The sequence below is a fragment of the Pseudorasbora parva genome, chromosome 2 (genome assembly GCF_024679245.1).
Source record: "Pseudorasbora parva isolate DD20220531a chromosome 2, ASM2467924v1, whole genome shotgun sequence".
NCBI classification, from domain to species: Eukaryota; Metazoa; Chordata; class Actinopteri; order Cypriniformes; family Gobionidae; genus Pseudorasbora; species Pseudorasbora parva.
In genome coordinates this window covers 49793583-49814186 of record NC_090173.1, presented here as the reverse complement: position 1 = coordinate 49814186, position 20604 = coordinate 49793583, and the positions used below count along the sequence as shown (strand labels likewise).

The 20604-nt window shown below is 46.4% G+C and overlaps 1 protein-coding gene across 1 annotated transcript in view; it reads right to left on the bottom strand.

Annotated features, from left to right (window-relative positions):
* Positions 1–17756, bottom strand: part of gas7a (growth arrest-specific 7a) — a 140329-nt gene extending 122573 nt beyond the window's left edge. The window contains exons 1-10 of the mRNA XM_067423281.1: positions 17436–17756; positions 17164–17307; positions 16925–17081; positions 12908–12935; positions 12008–12119; positions 11834–11926; positions 11689–11752; positions 11516–11614; positions 11329–11432; positions 10219–10357 (exon numbers count right to left, since the gene is read on the bottom strand). Coding sequence (XP_067279382.1) covers positions 10219–10357; positions 11329–11432; positions 11516–11614; positions 11689–11752; positions 11834–11926; positions 12008–12119; positions 12908–12935; positions 16925–17081; positions 17164–17307; positions 17436–17639 — 1144 coding nt within the window. The 5' untranslated portion in view covers positions 17640–17756. The remainder of the gene's footprint in view (positions 1–10218; positions 10358–11328; positions 11433–11515; positions 11615–11688; positions 11753–11833; positions 11927–12007; positions 12120–12907; positions 12936–16924; positions 17082–17163; positions 17308–17435) is intronic.
* Between the last annotated feature and the right edge of the window lie 2848 nt (positions 17757–20604).

Here is a 20604-nt window from a genome sequence, read left to right as displayed (position 1 = left end):
CCTCTGCACTATTTCGGCGAAGAGTGTGGCGGGTGCACTGTTTTCTTTAATCTCTCGGGTGGGAATCCCGAAAGAGATTCTCACCGACCAAGGCACGGCGTTCATGTCACGGACGGTCCGCGAACTATACGAATTATTGGGCATTAAATCGGTTCGCACCAGCGTCTACCACCCACAAACAGATGGTCTGGTGGAACGTTTTAATCGCACGTTGAAGACCATGATTCGTAAGTTCGTTCACGAGGACGCAAAAAATTGGGATAAGTGGCTAGAACCTCTGTTGTTTGCTGTACGCGAGGTCCCGCAAGCCTCCACGGGGTTTTCCCCCTTCGAGCTTCTCTATGGGCGCCAGCCTCGGGGGGTGCTGGATGTCCTTAGAGAGGCTTGGGAGGACGGACCTTCCGCGGCGAAAAATGAAATTCAGTATGTCCTGGACCTGAGAACAAAACTCCACACGTTGGGGCGGCTATCAATGGAGAATTTGTTACAGGCCCAGGACAGACAAAGGCAGCTGTACAACAGGGGAGCTAGGTTACGTCAATTCGCACCGGGAGATAAAGTGTTGGTATTACTCCCCACTTCCAGTTCAAAATTACTTGCGAAGTGGCAAGGGCCTTTTGAGGTTACACGGCGAGTGGGAGACCTCAACTATGAGGTGGTACGATCCGATAGGGACGGGGCACGTCAAATTTACCACCTCAACTTATTAAAAAAGTGGTCAGAGGCGGAGTCGGTGATGCTAGCGACGGTAGTGAGCGGAGAGGAGGATCTCGGGCCAGAAGCGGTCCAAAAACCTCAATCTTTCGTTCTGACCGCGGGGGGGGGGGGGGGGGGGATCACCTCTCACCTCTCACCCTCGCAGCTCACCGACATACGAACGTTACAGGCAGCTTTTGCGGACGTGTTCTCGCCCCTACCGGGTTGCACCGACCTCATTCAGCACCACGTTGAGACGGAGCCGGGCGTGGTCATTCGCAGCCGGCCGTATCGTTTGCCAGAACACAAAAAAAAGTAGTTCAGGCAGAATTAGAGGCTATGTTGGATTTGGGCGTAATAGAAGAGTCTAGCAGTGATTGGGCGAGTCCGATAGTTTTGGTTCCAAAGCCTGACGGCTCAGTCCGGTTCTGTGTAGACTACCGAAAGGTGAACGCGGTGTCAAAATTTGATGCGTACCCAATGCCGAGGATTGACGAACTGCTTGATCGGCTAGGAACCGCTCGCTTTTATTCGACACTGGACTAAACAAAGGGCTATTGGCAGATCCCCTTGTCTCCAATGTCTAAAGAAAAAAAACACTTTCACCACGCCGTTCGGATTACACCAATTCGTAACCCTTCCTTTCGGCTTGTTCGGGGCACCCGCAACCTTCCAGCGTCTGATGGACAGAATTCTCCGGCCGCATGCTGCATATGCCGCTGCGTACTTGGATGATATCATCATCTACAGTACAGACTGGCAGCGACATATGCAGCATTTGCGGGCTGTCCTGAAGTCGCTGAGAAGGGCGGGGCTCACGGCAAACCCTAAGAAATGTGCGATTGGGCGGGTGGAAGTAAGATATCTGGGCTTCCACTTGGGTCATGGACAGGTGCGTCCCCAAATTGATAAGACGGCAGCGATTGCAACCTGTCCAAGGCCCAAGACCAAAAAGGAGGTTAGACAGTTCCTGGGGCTAGCGGGATATTACAGAAGGTTTGTGCCTAACTATTCGGACCTCGCTAGCCCGCTGACTGATTTAACTAAAAAGGAAGTACCAGATACGGTCCAGTGGACGGAGCGGTGCCAGCAGGCTTTCACCCAGATAAAGGCTGCTCTGTGTGGTGGGCCGCTCTTACAAGCTCCTAATTTTTCTCTCCCTTTTTCACTGCAGACCGACGCCTCGGACAGGGGCGTGGGCGCAGTCCTGTCCCAGGAGGTGGAGGGGGAGGAGCGGCCGGTGCTGTACATCAGTCGTAAGCTCTCTAAGAGAGAGACGATGTACAGCACCATAGAGAAGGAGTGTTTGGCCACTCACCCTTCGCTATTACCTCCTGGGGCGGGAGTTCACCCTCTGCTCGGATCACGCCCCCTTGCAGTGGCTCCACCGCATGAAAGATACCAACGCGCGGATCACCCGTTGGTATCTCGCTTTACAGCCGTTTAAGTTCAAGGTGGTCCACAGGCCGGGTGTTCAGATGGTTGTGGCTGACTTCCTCTCCAGGAGGAGGGGGGGGGGGGGAGGTTGCAGGCCGGATGGCTCCCCGGCCTGAGTCGGGCGGTGGGGGTATGTGGCAGGAGGGGCGTGGTTTCGCGAGGTCTGCAGCGGGAGAGAGGAGGCGGAGCCGAGCAGTGAGTAAGTAGGTCAAGTGCAGATCACTAACACCTGTGTCTGTTTGCAGTAATTGGCGTGGAGAGACAGCATTTAAACCCCAGCAGTACAGAGAGAGAGAGAGAGACCTGGACTGGGAATTCGCGTGCACAGCAGAGAAACTGAGAGAAACTGAGAAAGAAAGTTAAACAGAGAAGGAGCGATCCATATCGTGGAGAAACTGAGTTTTGCACACACACATATGTGTGACGGTTATTTGTTTTTGAACAAGACTGAATAAAGAGAGCGAGTCCCAGTCAAAGCCGACCCCGTCTTCTTCCTTCACACCCCCACGAACATTCATTACACATACGTTGTTTCAAATTTCCATTAAAAAAACGTACATAACAAACACTTATTTTCCAGTCTATTTTTGTAGCTTGACCGCATCTGTCCATATTCAATTTCATTGTATGAAAAATAACAGCGTGAACATTCTGTAAAGGAATGTTCTGCTTTCCTTTAGCTCAAACAGCAGAGCATGGCGCTAGCAACGTTAAGGTCAAGGGTTTGATTCCCAAGGAAAGCAAGAACTGACAAATGTAAAATGTGTTAAGTACCTTAAATGCAATGTAAGTTGCTTTGGATAAAAGCGTCTGCCAAACGCATAAGTGTAAAGTTCCACTGTAGTCAATGATTTTATCCCTTAAATGCATATCTCGGGTCTTTAGCCACCCAGGATGTCATTCACTACCCTCCTCGTCCTCCACATCAACATTTTAGTATTCCTTAATCAATTCATTATAAACAATATAACAAGAAAAAAATATATAAAATAATTTCTCTTTCAGTTTTCCATACATTTTTCTTTGTAAAAATTGTCACTAATGGCTTTCTGACATTGGCATCACTGGCACAGCACTTTCTTGGCTCATTTCCTAGATTATTGACATAAAGTATTATATCACTATACAAGGGTTTAGATCTGCTACTGCTTCACTTACACAGTGTGTTCCTCAAGGTTCCTTGGTCCACTATTATTCATCATCTACATATATCCACTCGGTGACATCATACGCAAGCATGGACTTCAGTTCCACTGCTATGCAGATGCTATTCAAATCTACCTCACCACCAACTCAAATTATCCATCTCTGCCTGACTCACTCACTGCATGTATCAGGGACATCAAGTATTGGATGTCCCAGAATTTCCTTCAATTGAATGATAAAAAAAACTTCTTGGTTACGTATGGTAACCCTCGTTCCTTGAAGGAGGGAACGGAGACATACGTCAGAACTAGACCGACGAATGGGGATCACTTCGGGAGCCCCTATCAGCTTCGAGATTTAGAAAACGGGCCAATGAACATTGGCGTGAGTGCTTTGCATAGCATAGCACACCCCGCCCCGCAGCGCGGGTATAAAGCGGAGGCGCTCACCACGAACCATTGTTTTTCACTGAGGAGCCGAACCACGGCTCGAGCTGCAGTGATGGTACAGCAACTGTGGCGACGGGACGTACGTCTCCGTTCCCTCCTTCAGGGAACGAGGGTTACCGTACGTAACCGAGACGTTCCATTTCAGTCAGTCACGTTCGACGTACGTCAGAACTAGACCGACGAATGGGGATTCCTATGGAAAACGCCACAGTTACTACCACTTCCAGCGCCCTGCCGGAGTCCCTCGGACCCCGTCTAAGCGGGCGGGGAATTTCCTGCAGGCAGAGCCTTACTGCCATCCCACAAGACCCAAACAGTGGCTATTGAATAACGCTGGGAAAGCGTGCCCCTGGGGGCCGCTGCGGAAGCCACACTCCCCCGAAGGAGATAATGTGTGGAAAACATGTATGGACTGGCCGTGGGCAGTACTACATACGGGAGTCCCAGGGGTGGCCCCGGCCCAGATGGGCGGGGGGAAGACACCGAACTGAGACGGCAGAGCGGGCTCTGCCAAGGGAAAGACACAGGCTCACCGTAGGGAGCTGAACCGTGGAGAATATGCATATGGGACCACCGTAGGGGTCACTACATATGGAACCCAGCCTAACACAAGTTCCAACTGCATACGAGTGTTAGACCTGGCGTCAGACACTCCGCCACATCTGACTGCCGAGGGTTGCGGAGGACTCGACAGGGTTCGCCATGCTGGGGAACTCGACTGGAGCAATAAGCGCACATATCCGTTCCATGAGGAAGGGAGTGGCGCAGCAAGCCGACACTAGAACGGGCACTTCGGTGCTACCGACTCTGAGGAGTGAGTACACGAGAAGATACCGGTTCTACACCTAAGCTATAAAATCTAGCGAACGTGTTGAGTGTCGCCCAGCCCGCAGCTCTACAAATATCTGTCAGCGAGGCGCCATGAGCCAGTGCCCAGGAAGAGGCTACACCCCGAGTGGAGTGGGCTCTAATCAGGGCAGGGCACGTCTTGGGACTCATACGCCAAGACGATGGCATCCACTATCCAGTGGGCCATCCTCTGCTTGGAGACAGCCTTTCCGTTCTGCTGTCCTCCGTAACAGATGAAGAGCTGCTCTGTCCTAAAGCTTTGCGTTCTGTGCACATACGTCCGAAGAGCTCGGACAGGACAGAGAAAAGCCAGGGCTGGGTCTGCCTCCTCCGAAGGCAGCGCTTGCAGGCTCACCACCTGGTGCCGGAAGGGAGTGGTGGGAACCTTGGGCACATATCCGGGCCGGGGTCTCAAGACAACGTGAGAGAAGTCCGGCCCGAATTCCAGGCACGATTCGTCGACCGAAAATGCCTACAGGTCCCCTACCCTCTTGATTGAGGCCAATGCAGTCAGGAGAACTGTTTTTAGAGACAGGATTTTTAAATCCACTGACTGCAAAGGCTCAAAGGGAGGACTCTGAAGTGCCCTAAGCACCAGAGGAAGGTCCCAAGAGGGTATAAAGGGGGGGCGAGGCGGATTTAATCTCCTCGCGCCCCTCAGGAACCTGACCATCAGGTCATGCTTCCCCAAAGACTTACCTTCTACCAGCTCGTGATGGGCAGAAATAGCGGCCACATACACCTTGAGGGTGGAGGGAGACAGCCTTCTCTCCAACCCACTCTGTAGGAAGGAAAGCACGGCCCCGACCGAACATCTTCGGGGGTCTTCTCGACGAGAAGAGCACCAGTTGACGAACAGGTTCCACTTCAACGCATAGAGGTGCCTCGTAGAGGGAGCTCTAGTGGAAGTGATGGTGTCTACCACAGCCTGTGGCAGGCCACCTAGAGCCTCCGCGTCCCGCCCAGGGACCAGACATGGAGTTTCCAGAGGTCTGGACGCGGGTGCCAGAGGGTGCCCCGTCTCTGAGTCAGGAGGTCCTTCCTCAGAGGAATGGGCCAAGGAGGCGCTGTCGCAAGGAGCATTAGTTCCAGGAACCAGGTCCTGTTGGGCCAATACGGCGCCACCAACAGGACCTGCTCCTCGTCCTCCCTGACCTTGCACAGAGTCTGTGCAAGAAGGCTCACTGGGGGAAACGCATATTTGCGTAGGCCCCGGGGCCAGCTGTGCGCCAGCGCATCCGTGCCGAGGGTACCCTCGGACAGGGAATAAAACAACTGGCAGTGGGCCGTGTCCGGAGCGGCAAACAGATCTACCTGTGCGGCTCCGAAGCGGTCCCAGATCAGCTGGACCACCTGGGGATGGAGTCTCCACTCTCCCGGAAGCACTAGCTGTCGTGAGAGCTCGTTGGCCGCACAATTGAGCAGGCCTGGAATGTGAGTGGCACGAAGTGACCTCAGATACCTCTGACTCCATAACAGGAGGTGGCGGGCGAGTTGTGACATGCGACGGGAGCGTAGACCACCCTGTTTGTTGATGTACGCTATGGCCGCAGTGCTGTCCATACGGACCAGAACGTGCTTGCCCCGGAGCAGCGCCTTGATGCGGCTCAGGGCAAGACGAACTACTAACAACTGTAGGCAGTTGATGTGCCTTTGCAGTTGAGGCCCCGTCCACAGACCTGAAACTGCAAGCCCGTTGTACGTGGCACCCCAGCCCATGGATGAGGCATCCATGGAGACAATCGCATGCCTGGACACCTGTTCTAAGGGCACCCCCGCCCGTAGAAACCCAGGGTCCGACCACGGGCTGAAGGTTTGGCGGCATCTCGGTGTAACTAAGACACGGAGGGAACCGCTGTGCCACGCCCACCTCGGGACTCGGTTGTGTAGCCAGCGTTGAAGCGGTCTCATATGGAGCAATCCGAGCGGCGTCACAGCCGCTGCGGATGCCATATGCCCCAGGAGCCTCTGAAACAGTTTCAGTGGGACCGCCGTCCTGCATTTGAACGATTTCAAGCAGTTCAACACCGACTGGACGTGCGCCTCGGACCGAATCCAGCTCCACACCGAGAAAAGAGATCCTCTGCCTCGGGCAGTTTGCTCTTCTCCCAGTTGACCCGAAGTCCCAACTGGCTCAGGTGCCCGAGCACTATGTCCCTTTGCTCGCACAACTGCTCTCGCGACTGAGCTAGAATCAGCCAGTCGTCGAGGTAGTTGAGAATGCGAACACCATGCTCTCTCATGGGAGCAATGGCCACCTCCGCGGCCTCGTACTGATATGCTCGTCCGTCGAACGCAAAGCGTAGAAACGGTCTGTGTCGAGGGAGAATTGAGACATGAAAGTACGCGTCCTTCAGGTCGATCGCTGCAAACCAATCTTGGGGATGGACGCACCTGAGGATGCGTTTCTGCGTCAACATTCTGAACGGTAGCCTGTGAAGGGACCGTTTCAAGGCCCGCAGATCCAAGATCGGCCGTAACCCGCCGCTTTTCTTGGGTACAACGAAGTACGGACTTTAAAAGGTCTTCATATCGGCTGGAGGGACCGGCTTGATCGCGTCCTTCGCCAGTAGGACTGCGATCTCCGCCTGAAGTACCGGGGCGTCCTCCTTCAACACCGAGGTGAAGTGAACGCCCCTGAACTTGGGGGGACGCCGGGCGAATTGAATCGCATAGCCGAGTCTGATGGTGCGGATGAGCCAGCGGGACGGGCTGGGGAGCGCTAGCCAGCCCCCCAGCAACTGCACCAGCGGAACCATCGGCACCACAGACGTACCTGCAGCGGGGCAGCGTGGGGGCATGCAGGGACCCGACCCGGACGGCGCGTAGGCGGCCCGTTGCGGGGTCTGCGTGCGTGTGGCAACACCTACCTGCTTCCGCTGAGGGGGCGTGGAATAGTGGGGAGGCCGCTTGGGGGTGTCCCGCGCGCCCCCTGCTGGCGATTGGAGAGGCGCCTGAGGGCGGCAAGGCATGGAAGCGTTGCACACTGCCAAACGCGCTCTCTTGACACCCAGAGATATTGGAAACTACTCTTTTTGTGAAGTTTTGGGTACCACAAGGCCAGTGGCGGGACCGATGTTAAAGTCACAAAGGAGCCCCCCGGTCCTCCTCCGGGTGGTACTACTGCCAGGATCCTCCATCTCTAGGTGGCCCGTCTCAGGGTCTCTTCCGACGATGCTTGCCACCTGGCTTGGCAGCGGCCTGAGTGGGCTGGATGTCCTTCCCGCGGCCGGCTCCACATCTACGCCCGGGGGAAGGCTGGAGCGGGGCGGCGGCGGATGGATGCCCTCGGCGACGAGCAGGCGGAGGTGCTGCCGCCGGCGGCGGGGTGTAGGCAGCAGCGGACCGCCGGGGCAGGATGTGCCGGATGGCCTCCGTCTGCTTCTGGGCGGCCGAGAACTGCTGGGCAAAGCTCTCGACCACGACGCCGAACAACCCAGCCGACGAAATAGGGGAGTCCAGGAACCGGGACTTATCGGTCTCCCTCATGTCGGCCATGTTGAGCCAGAGATGCCGCTCCTGGACCACCAAAGTGGACATCGCCTGACCAATAGTACGGGTGGCGGTTTTCGTCGGTCCCGGAGGAGCTCTGGGCCAGGACTACCCTCGTGCATGTCCATGAGCACCTGTGCTTGGTGCACCTGCAACAACGCCATGGCATGCAGGGCAGACGCCACAGGACCTATAGGCCTTCGCGGTCAGACCGGAAGATAACCTACAAGCCCTGGACGGGAGCTTCGGGTCCCCGCGCCAGCTGGAGGCGGACGTCGAAAACAGTTGCATCGCGACCGCCCGCTCCACCAGCGGAAGACCCTCATACCCCCTGGCCTGCCCACCGTCAAGGGTAGTGAGGGGGGAGGAGCCACTAGGTCACCCACAGGTGCTAAACGGTGCTTTCCACGACCTAGTCAGCTCCTCATGCACCTCCGGGAAGAAAGGCACCAGGGCGGGATGCTGAGAACCAGCGCGGCCCGCTCCGAGAAACCAATCATCCAACCTAGAAGGTTCTGGACGTGGTGGAGGGTTCCACTCAAGCCCGACCTTTTCGGCAGCCCGTGAAATCATAGCCATCAACTCCGGGTCCGACTCGGTCGTTGCCACTCTCCCAGAGGGAGGCAGTACGGCCGAATCTTCATCCCCTGAGGACTGAAACTCCCCCTCCGATGCAGCGATCGACATCTGCTCGTCCGCGGGTGCCCCAATAGACACCATCGGCCGCTCATGTGGGGGGCCGACGGGGTCTCCCGGAAGCACCACCGGTTACGGTGCGCGTGAGGGATTAGGGTCCCGCGGAGGTTCACTCGACGGGTTTGTCCTAACCGTAATCCTCAAGTCACCCCGGCCATCCATCAAAGTAGGCCTATTCTGCTGGGCAAGAATAGACCTAGATTGAGCTATGGGTAGGGGGACTCCACCTTCCCGGAGGAAGGCGAGTCTCGACCTCAGCACCGCGATAGTCATGTTCCCGCAGTGAGAACACAAACTATCCACAAACGCTGCCTCAGCGTGCTGTAAGCCCAGACATGTGATACAGCGCTTATGACCGTCAGCGGGCGACAGGGAACGATCGCATCCAGAAACGCACGGGTGGAATGACATCCTGAAAAGGACGGCACGTCACCCGTGTAGCTCTTTTTGTGAGGAGAATCTGCTCTTTTAGGTGTTGAAGCACCCAGGGATCAACCGCGGCAGAAACAACAGGGTTTGTGTGCAGCCTGTTTTCTGCTCTCACCAGAAAAAGGAACACGCCCACCGAACCAGCTGTGTGTGGTGTATGTGTGTGTGTAATTTGCTCAGTTTGCTGTGAAAACAGCAGCTCTCTCAGCAGCAGTGAGATTGCGGTCGCGCTGTCTTGTGCTGTCTGGCCAACACAAGAGCGATTTCCCCCGGCACACGCTTTCTCTCTCTCTCGTTGCTTAGATAGCAGGCAGTCAGATGCTTCATCAACGCCGTTCGGCTCCGAAGTGAATGACAATGGTTCGTGGTGAGCGCCTCCGCTTTATACCCGCGCTGCGGGGCGGAGTGCGCTATGCAAAGCACTCACGCCAATGTTCATTAGCCCGTTTTCTAAATCTCGAAGCTGATAGGGGCTCCCGAAGTGATCCCCATTCGTCAGTCTAGTTCTGACGTACGTCGAACGTGACCGACTGAAAGGGAACTGAGATATTATTGATTGGTTCTACTGCCACAGTCAAAAGGATAAACCAGTCTTTTGATGTTCATGGAACTCACATTAAGCCTTCATCATTGATTCGTAACCTTGATGTTTTATTAGATTCAAATCTATCTTTCGGCCCTCACATTTCTTCTCTTGTTAAAAACTCTTTTTTTCCATCTGCGTAATATTGCTCGTCTCCGATCTTCTTTCACCATTGTGTCTGAATGTACTGTAATTGTGAAATGTAAAGCGACCTTGAGCTATGGAAAGACGTTATATTTATATAAATAAAACTTCTTCTTCTAATGACCCGAGGTGTGTAAGCGAAGTACATAAAAACTAGACTGAAATTATAATAGCTTTTAAAAAAAAAAAAAAAACAAGTATACTGATAGCACACATCAATAAACTTCTTTTGAATAAACTCTTCTTCATATTTGACATGGATGCAAAAAAGACCTTCTCAAAAAAATGTCAGATTACCTTCAGTGCCATCAGGTTCAGCCTGTTCCTCACGCTGCTTCTGTTTGAACTTCATGTTCCCATAATGCATCACTGCACCTGTCATCTTATAGATGCTGCTCTTCTCATCAGTGGTGAAGCCCAGGATGTCAATAGCTGACTGGAACATTTAAGAGAATCAAATTGAAAGAAATGAGTGGGGCCGCACAATTCCGGGGGAAAAACATGCAATTTTGTTTTTAACATTTTTAAAATGTGAAATGTGATTAAAATGTTTTTAAAGCTCTGGGTTTGCTGTGCTTGTTAATAAGGTTGCAGTTTGTGTCTACAATAAACTGACCGTTATAAGTTTTATTATTTTTACTATTACTAAATAAAAATATTAAACAAAGTTTCACTATAAAATGTAAGCATTTAATATATAGTATATCGATCTTCATTAATTCTTCATTTGTTCTTAATTTCGTCATTTAATTTCTTAATTATCGAAACCCGCAAGGAGACTAAAGCTTTTCTTTTGTTGAAAAAAAGTGCTTCTCATTACAAGTTTGGTAAAAAAATGTTATGCAAATTGACATTCCTAAATGTATAATATAAGTGACTCAAGTTCAGAGCACATGCAGAGATGGGTTTGTGTGGAGCAGCATTTTCTGAAACCCTGGATCCTGAGCTGTTTGAGTGTAAATGAACACAGTGCTTTACTTTGGAACATGCAGCACATATTTTTTTTTTATTCAACTGCAGCCTTTGTGTTCTGATAACCATGTTGATTATGATCAGATTTGAGAAGTGTCCAAACTTCTTTACAGAGCGCTAGTCACTCTCTGCTCTCTCCGAAGATGACATTTTTGTCCTGTGTCGGCCACCGTAGCTTCTCTATGCGCTTTGAAAGGGAAGGGTGAATGATGGGTGACTGCAATTTACAACCTAAAATGCTCACACTGCAGTTTTAAAGTTGGCATGAAATAAAAACCACCCCAAATCTATTTTCTGAATTCATGTTATTGATCTCACTGCAAACAATTCATTCATTGATTCATTCATCAGATTTTAACCTTATAGGTCAAATGTTTTATTTCGATCAATCGAAATTAGTAGTAAATAAAAGTTTTTTAAATGAGTTCTTCTCACATCTGTGGCCTCCAATTCCTCTTTATCATTAATGCTGGCCACTAAGATCTGGCCTTGACTGATCATGGGGAAATCATAGGGATTGGTTGAGATGAGGAGCATGTCTGAGGAGAAAGAAGAAAGTGTGAAAAAAAAAATAGCATAATGATGTTTCACTATCATGGGATTTCTTGTGTGACACTCTCACCTATCAGCCCTGGCTTATGGCCTGTGGTGACTTGATAGAAGATGTGGTAACTCCTCTCTTCGGCCAGTTGAAAGGTCACCCTGGACTTCTCCAGCAAATCTAGAAGGACAAAAACTCAGTTACCTTGTGGAAAGTCAAAGAAGAACATTCTGACAGTGTGCAAAAAGGCTCACATGTTTCGATATCAGCAGAGGAAAGTTTTCCAGATGTTCCAAAGTGAATTCGTATGAATTTACCCTGTTGGAATTTGCAATTTAAGGTAAACAAATGCTACTTAACTTCTTAAAGAAAATAATATGACTCAACTACTGGACTCACAAAGCGTGACGAGTTGTCGTTCCTCACAGTTTTGGCATTCCCAAAAGCTTCAAGCAGAGGGTTGGCTGAAATTATCTGATCCTCCAGCGTTCCCTGTGGGGGATGTGAAAGTGAGATTTCAGTCAATATAAAAGTAAAAACTAAAGCCTGCGGCACAAATGATCATTTCCTTACCTGCATTTTTCCTTGCATAGCCTCTTTCTTCTTGTCTCCAGACACTGCGATGGTCGCAAAGTACTGAATGACACATTTGGTGTTCACAGTCTTCCCTGCACCAGATTCTCCGCTGGAAATGACACAGTTATGGGCCTTTCACACCGAACGCGGAATGCGCTGTGCTTGCCGCGGGGTTCAGCGCAGCCCTTCAGATGCGCTTGACTGGCCAGCGCAAAGTAAGCGGAGTTTTCAAAACTTTTTGCGGGAGTTCTATATGTCTATTTCTCTTCATTCAATCAGCAGCAAATATGTATCTGTCCCGTGCTAAAAAGCGAGCGATTAAGCGATAGCAATACCCTTCTAGTAAGAAGAAGAAGAGAGAGAGCAGCAAGGAAGAAGAGGTATACACACACACCGTGTGAAAACAAGGCATAAAAATAAGACATATATCAATATATCATTATCATGTATATGCCTTGTTTGCACATTGTTTGTGTGTGTAGGCCTATATGTGTGTATTATATTATAATAATATTATTGTACTGACACGCACAGTACAACATGTTCATCCATTTTGATTTCCGTGCTCGTTTCTTTCGATGTACCGTTTCTATTGGCCGCGCGGGTAATCGTCACAGAGCGCAGCGGCAAAAGTTAAAATATTTTGAACTTTGACCGCGGCATGCGTGCAAGCTCGTCAAGGGTGCGCTCCGCTGCGCGTGCGCTTTGGTCGGCGCAGCAACAAACCGTCCTTGCGCGGCGCAAGCCATTGAAATGAATGGATTTCTTAGCGCAGCGGCGCCGTTGCCGCGCTCGGTGTGAAAGGCCCATTACACGGTTACACAGCTGGAGCTTCACAGCTCATCATCTATCATTTGTAGAGTTATAGCACAGCCAAGGCCATTGATCATCACTTACGTAATCAGGACAGACTGATTCTCACGGTCTACAAAAAAAAAAAAAAAAAAAAAAGAAGAGGAGAAATTGTCATGAGAATTTCTTACATTTCTTTCAAGTATGCAGTCATAGGTGAAGATGACAAACTGAAAAAATGCTGGCTCTAAAATACAAATGGCCAATATATGTACCCAATATGTGTCCTCCAAATCTGTAATCAAAAAATTTTCCCCTGCCTCTGGCATCTCATCTATTCTCTGATGATGTGTTTAATTGCGTAAGGGCGGAGCATCCAGTCACTCACATGAAATCAACCAATAGCAAACCACAACGAAGGGGGTAATCTAGCGCTTGGAAAGCGTTCCACCCCTAGGGGCTGCCATTGCTAACCAAGCCATCACCTGCTGCTAGCATCCCATTGACTCCCATTCATTTTTGAGTCACTTTGACAGTGAATAACTTTACATCTGAGGCGTTTAAAGACTCCATTTGTCCACTGTTTATTTCTAAAGAAACACGACAATGCATAAAAGGCTCCGTTACCTTGTATCTTACACTATCGCCCCGCAGAAGCTGTTTATGTAAAAATAGGCTAACGATTGCTTCATAACCAACGCGACTCTGTCGCACAGTTGAGAAATTACCGTATAGACCTGAGGAGACGCTCGCAGGCAATCTTTTACTGTCTATGAGACAGTCGGGGGGACGTGGAGACATGTCCTGGAGACTAGTCTGATAAAGTCAAGGGGGAAGAATGGGGAGAAGCCCATAGTGAGCCAAAAGCAACGGGAGAAAATATTTAAACAACGTGATTCAGCTTTCAATTTCCACATCTACTAGAAGACCTACAGCTGTCAGACAGGAGGCTCACGTCACATCTACGTCCTCAAGCTCAGTCTGAGCCTGCGCAGTTCGCTCAGCCATCAGGAAGTGAGTGCCCCTAGGTTGACTTCATTATCTCGCCGTTGACGTCAATGGGGTCGCTGTGTCCATTTCTTTTACTGTCTATGACCACAACCATCCATTCAATTCCTGAGGGTCAAAATCAAGCCCCGCCCTAAATATTTTCTTGTCCAAGAAGACGTTTCACTCTGATATTTGTCACAATGGGGAAGAAAAGACTATCCCAACTTCCATGGCGATTTAAACATTTATTTAAAGGTCCCATTCTTCGCGTGTTTTCAAAGCTTTGATTATGTTTACAGTGTGCAATATAACATGAGTTCATGTTTCGGGTGTAAAAAAACACAGTATTTTTCACACAATTTACTTATCTGTATACCGCTGTTTCCTCTGTCCTAAAAACGGCCTGATGATTTCCTTGTTCTATGAAGTCCCTCCTTCAGAAATACGTAAGGAGTTCTGATTACGCCAGTGCTTCCCGCGTTGTGATTGGACAGCAGCTTAGCGCACTTTGCCCAGAAAGGTCCCGCCTCTTACCATAATGTGTAGATACGCGCACTCAATGTTATTGCAAAAATGTCTATATTGCCTTATCAATTTGAGCCGGAATCAGACCCGGAGAATATCGAAGAGGATCGATTACAACCTACCCAGGAAAGACTTTTGCTGGATGTTTCAGAATGGTGAGCTGTCTATTCAGTAGTTTAAACTAATCATTACAAACACCAACAATCGATGGTGTCTGATTGAATTACTACACTTTTATATGCTACGTTTTTCAGATTAGTTTCAATTACCATCTAACGTTAGTTAACAAAGCTAAACAGCGTTGCACTTTGTGTAATGAGTAACATAAACTGTTAAACGGACCGACTTAAGTAATAAAATACACTTACCGGTTGTGGTCCATAACAAAGCCTTCTCCAGACAAAGAGGGAACTGCGTCGTCTTTTAAGAATAATCTTTCTGCGAATCCAGCATTAAACTGATTGAGATTGAGGTAGCAGTTCTCAGCAAAATGTGCTGCACATAGTTTTAAATTGTGATTATAATTTTCTGGAACCGAGTTAACCCTAAACTGTAGCCATTGATCTCTATGTACAGCGTCCGTGGGAAGGCCAAACAAAGGTGATTTGACTCCGGGATGAAAATAACAGCGTTTCAATGGCATGGCGACGAACACACTCTACAAAAACAACGCTTCTCTCGACCTGCGAGAGCAAAAGGACAACGCCCCCGAATTTGGGTGTTCTTGTGGGCGGAGGGTTCGTCAACAAACGGTTTTAGTTGCGTCATTAAAGCAGGAAGTGCAGGGGTGTAGTCCAAACCGGTCGTTCGCTGTAGGCTTTGAAAGGGAACTTCTGTTAAATAAAATATCTTGCTTGGCATTGAACTTTGAGCTTTATAATTTTACAGGTATTATTTATGCTCTAACAGCAACATTACACACTTACTAAAGTTTGAAAGATGGAATCGCAAAGAATGGGACCTTTAAAACAATATCATAGACAGAGCTGGGTAGATTACTCCACATGATGGGCATTTTGACAACTGTGTGTGTATTTTACCCTTCAGATACAAAAAATAAACATGTATGTACTGTCTGAGCGTGCTTCTGGTGCATGCCATTCAGCACATTACTACACATATTTTGTTGATAAACTAATTTTGAAGATCCTCGTTAAATGTTCACACACTTCTTTGATATTGTCGCTTCTGACTAGATCTCCTCTGCACTATACAATATCCCAACCAGGGTTGCAAAATCTGTGCAACAAATGTAACCCAAAAACAGCCAAACGCGATTTTCTCCATCGGACGGCCTTAATCTCCATTGAATTTGTACGCCTGAGGGTTTTTTTGGGGGTGTTGAAGCACCAACATCATACTTACGGAGGTGGAAATCAACCTGGGACAAAAGCAGACTTGGCAACACTGCTCCCACCATCGCTAACTGCAAGTTAATCGATAACGAATTGTGATGGTAATTTTGTTCTCTAATATACTATCATGAGATTGGCTCACCGAGTGACAGAAGACTGCTACTCACTTTTAGTGATAACCTAGCAAAGACAATTTATGTAAGAAGAAATATGGGACAAAACAAGTTGGGACACAAAAAATAGTGTTTTTAAGTTTTAATTTTAATTTTAATTTTAGTATTTTTTTGTGCAAAACCCACAGAAAGACAGGAAGGCTGACTAATAGTAATGATTTATGAAAAGAAATAAAAATTACGAAATATCGACATTTCTGCCGGAGAGCGACAATATGGCTACAACTCAAAATTGCATACTTGCCTATAGGCTAGTACGCGAAAAACAGTATGTGATAAAAGTAGTATCACAGTAACTGTAAAAAAAAAATATTCAGATGACCTGTTCCTTCCGAGTGAGATTCTGAAGTGTGCAAATGGACACTTTACTATCCCATGAGGGAGAGGATTTGTGAATGTCAGTGACGCGACATAACTGACGCTGGTAGGTCCATGACAATAACAACATGGTGAATGTAGTACAACCAGAAGATCTAAAATGTTGCTACTGTATTTCACAATACAGAGGCATTTTCTACAGTTCCTACTGTATTTTACTGGTACATTTCTGGCAACCACAGCTGCCAGTTTTTATTGTATATTTAACAGAACTTTTTTACAGTGTGCGATTTCGGAAGCTGATATTGAGACATGATTACTTCTTTTGCTTAATTAAGCATAATCATCTACAGTGTTGGCTCGTTGGTTTATTATCTTTTTTTTTTCCCCCCATTGAATTCGGGATGATGGAACCAGAAGTGCTAAAATGCAAACAGAAATACTTCATCAAGCAGAAATACCTCACCCAATAAGAAAACAGTGTGTTTAAAACTACACAATGAATTTAAAATTATGATTATGCTATACAATTACTGTCAATTTATCCCTTTTTTTCTTTCTTTCTTTGCATCATTGAGCATTGCAATCAATCTTTGAGCATATAAACACAATGGCCAATCAGAGGCGTTTAAATGAGTAACTGTGCAGAAGAATGAAGCTCAAGGCTCCAATAAAATGTAAATTCGTTGTGCTGTGTAGACAAGTTGTAATTGGGAGTTTCGTACTAACAGTGAACTGATGTAGTTCTGAAATAGACCGACCTGTGAGCATATTTTGATATGCATTGTCAGACACAGAGAAGATGTGAGGTGGGGCCTCCATGCGCTTTTTGCCCCTGTATGCCACCACCACCTCTGAGTTATTCACCGGGAGCCACTTGTAAGGGTTCACAGTAACACAAAACAGCCCAGAGTAGGTCTGCAGAGAAATCACAGAGACTCATTAAACTGATATTAAGCACTACAGTCTGACCATTTTTCAGAACCAAGGCATTACTCACATAAATCATCCATGCCGCGTAACGATCTTTGAGGTTAAACAGCACCGAGGGCTCGTTGAGGTGGGTCATCATGGCCATGTCCTCAATTTTATCATACTTGGGTGGATTCATTGGGTGACATTCCTCATCCTTCAATGTCACTGTCTGCAGAGAAAATGGCATGTCACCGTATTCTCGAGCAGTCACTTTTTCTTTGTATTCTGAATGGAATGGGTTGCAGAGTAATGCTATTTAAAGACTCTTCAATCAAAACCGATTTCATGGCATCTCACCTCCCCAGTCTCCGTCTCAACTGTAGCGGTGCCTCCTTCTCTGTTTTGAATGATTCCTTTTATGTACAGTTCTTTGGCGTCAGGAACAAAACAGGCTGTCTTGGCATCAAAAGGCCGATTCTGAGCTTCAATTCTCTCCTTCTCAGGTTTGCGGAGGTAGATCGCAGCTGGCCCGTAGTGGGCCATTTCTGCGTCGCTGCTCATAATGAACCAAAACTAAAGAAGAAAAAAGAAACACTGATGTTGTTAAAATATCATGCAACACCAAGAGGAAGAACAAAACAAAAATAAATGGAAAATTGGGACTGATTCTTTGCCGGTTCTTACCAGTAGGATATTGTTTGCACTGAAATTTGAAACAATGGGATATTATATTATATTATATTATATTATATTATATTATATTATATTATATTATATTATATTATATTATATTATATTATAAAGCGCTGACAATTTATCACAAATTTTATTCTGTAATTAATCCAGAGTAACAGAAATAGACTTTAATATTTTATATTGTTATAATTTTCACATTCAGCAACAGCTTAAAGACAGTATGTTTTAAATACAAACCCGATTCCAAAAAAATGGGACACTGTACAAATTGTGAATAAAAACAGAATGCAATGATGTACTTTAATTTAGTTAAGTAAGATAGTTATCTCTACAAAATGTAAGTTGTTATAACAAATTGCTGCAAAAATACAATGTAATAATGCATTTTTAACATAAAAAGTTGTATTTGCTAACATTACTTAACTGTGAACTAACATGAACACAGAATGAAGAATATTTTTATTAAGCAATGTTAACAAAGATTAATAAACGCCCTCAAAATATAATGCTCATTAGTTCAACCATTGCCTTACTGTAAAGTGTTACCATTATAACAACATGATGCATGTCAAATAAAAAAAATATAAACACTGTAAAAAATAGACTCATCAAAATTAGTTAAGCATTTTAAACTTTTTTTTAAGTTATACAAGATTCAACTATTTTTATAACAGTTTAATATAATTTAAGTTTTAATGTAATTTTTTTCACAGTGAACAATTTCAACAGCAACTGCAAAAAATACATTTAAACAGCAAAAAAAAAGTTAGTTATCTAAAATCCATATTTACATTTATAATATTTATATTCTACATATTTTTTTGTCCACAAGTAATATGAATGTGAAACTGATCTTACCCAGAGTGACCACGAACTGACAGTCTCCTTAGCACAGCATGATCCATCCTTTTATTAAGATGTGCAAGACCAGCAAAAGTGTCCCTCTATATTTGGACATGTAATTCTATTCAAATCTTAATCATGTCACACTATCTTTTGTGCTTCGCTCTTAAGTTGAGCCTCGGAAATTCAAAGGATAATTGAATGTGTCGCCGGGATCAGGTAACATTGTTCAAGAATGTGGATTTAAAAGTGCATGCTTGCACGGAGATCCTTTGTGTTTTATCTCGAACAATAAACCTCTGACTTTACATCTTTAAGACAGAGCTGAAACATACTGTAAATGGAAATGTAGTTCAAATCTTATAGATTAAACATTTTTAAAGGTGAAGAACACATCAAAGGTTACGTTTCCTCATATAGCTTAATCAACCACAGTCAAATCCTTTATTACAGAGACCCTTTGACATTCACTGTTTCAAGTTTTAATTTTGAACTTATATACATCTGTAAGCCATAATTACTAGTCAAGGGTGATTTTATCATGCCATGTGAATTTTTAAAGCTGGCTTTGTCTGTGTGCCATATAAGTTACTCTTAAAACGGTAGAGCACTATAGGGACCTTTGTTGTCACGTGACTTGGGGACACTTTAAATCCTTCTCTAATATTAACTTCCGATTTCAAGGACAGATGCTCTGCTTATTGTTATGAGCTCTTGTTCCTCCAGACCCCCAAATACCACCTACAAAGCTCAGTTTAACACACTACACTACATTTTTATTAAATTGTGTTAATCTGTAAGAACGTTTGCTTGACATTATGCTGTAAATCCTTGGTGGAGGACACCAGCTGTAAGACAAGTCCTTTACATCTGCGAGCGGACTAATATTATTAACATATTTGTCTTACAGTCTTCTTTTAATGACATTGATTGTTGCAAAAAACAGACGCTTAAGCACACTTTTATTACGAAAATAATATCCTTCATTAAGTGTGAACTTTATTTGCATGTTATTTGGATGTATTATACTTAAAATTTATATTAAATTGATCCATTTAATTGTGTTGTGTGTTGTAGGAAAGAAAGAACCGGACAGCATTCGCAGTTTCGCTGATCTTTTAATCTGATGAACAAATAAATAAAAGCAGCCTCTTAAAGGGTTACTTCAGCGATTAGCATATGGCTTTGTATCAGTAGAAACCCTGGAGTATATTCAAATTATTGTGCTTTCCCCCCTCATATCTCCCTGAGACAAGAGATTTATGCATTTTATTTCTAGAAAAATTCCTCCTATGATGCAAATTGACGATTTTTGCATCATAGGAGGAATGTTTGCCCAAAGGCTAAAGACTACAGCCAGCAGAGGGAGCCATTTCCACATGTTTTGAACTCGCGCATGGGGGATGGGAGATAACACTCAGCTTGCAGGGAGAGCTCGGCTGGCAGGCACTCATTTAAACGGAGCTTTGGTGTGCAATGTAAGTCTTTTAACTTCTCAAATTAATTTCTATGAAAGTTAAGCTTGTAAAGGCATGAACTGAAGCGCGCCAGACTGAACTCGCGTTGTGAATGTATGCCGCGAGTGTAGTCGCGATTACCTCAGCTCTCATCACTCGTGCAGTTAGTGCTCAGTGCTGTGATACTCGCGCGGTGACTCACTCATTATATTGAACAGACACGTTCAGTTTTTAATTGTAGTGTCTTCTCTAACTCAGTCACTGTAATCAAGTTGGTGGCGTTGGGGAATGGCACAGGGCAGCGAAGCATTCTGGGAATTGTAGTCTTTCATCCCCATGAGACAAAAATACATTTTCTGTCTTTTCTCAGTCTAGAAAGCACCAAATTCAAAAATAATTTCACATTTCTACTACATTGATGACCCAGTTCAAATACAGATTCATCTTCCCAGCGCTGAAGTACCCCTTTAATGCAACGAGAGTCACCTTTGTTCCCTCTCTAGCTACTAGCACATTACCAAAGCAAAGAG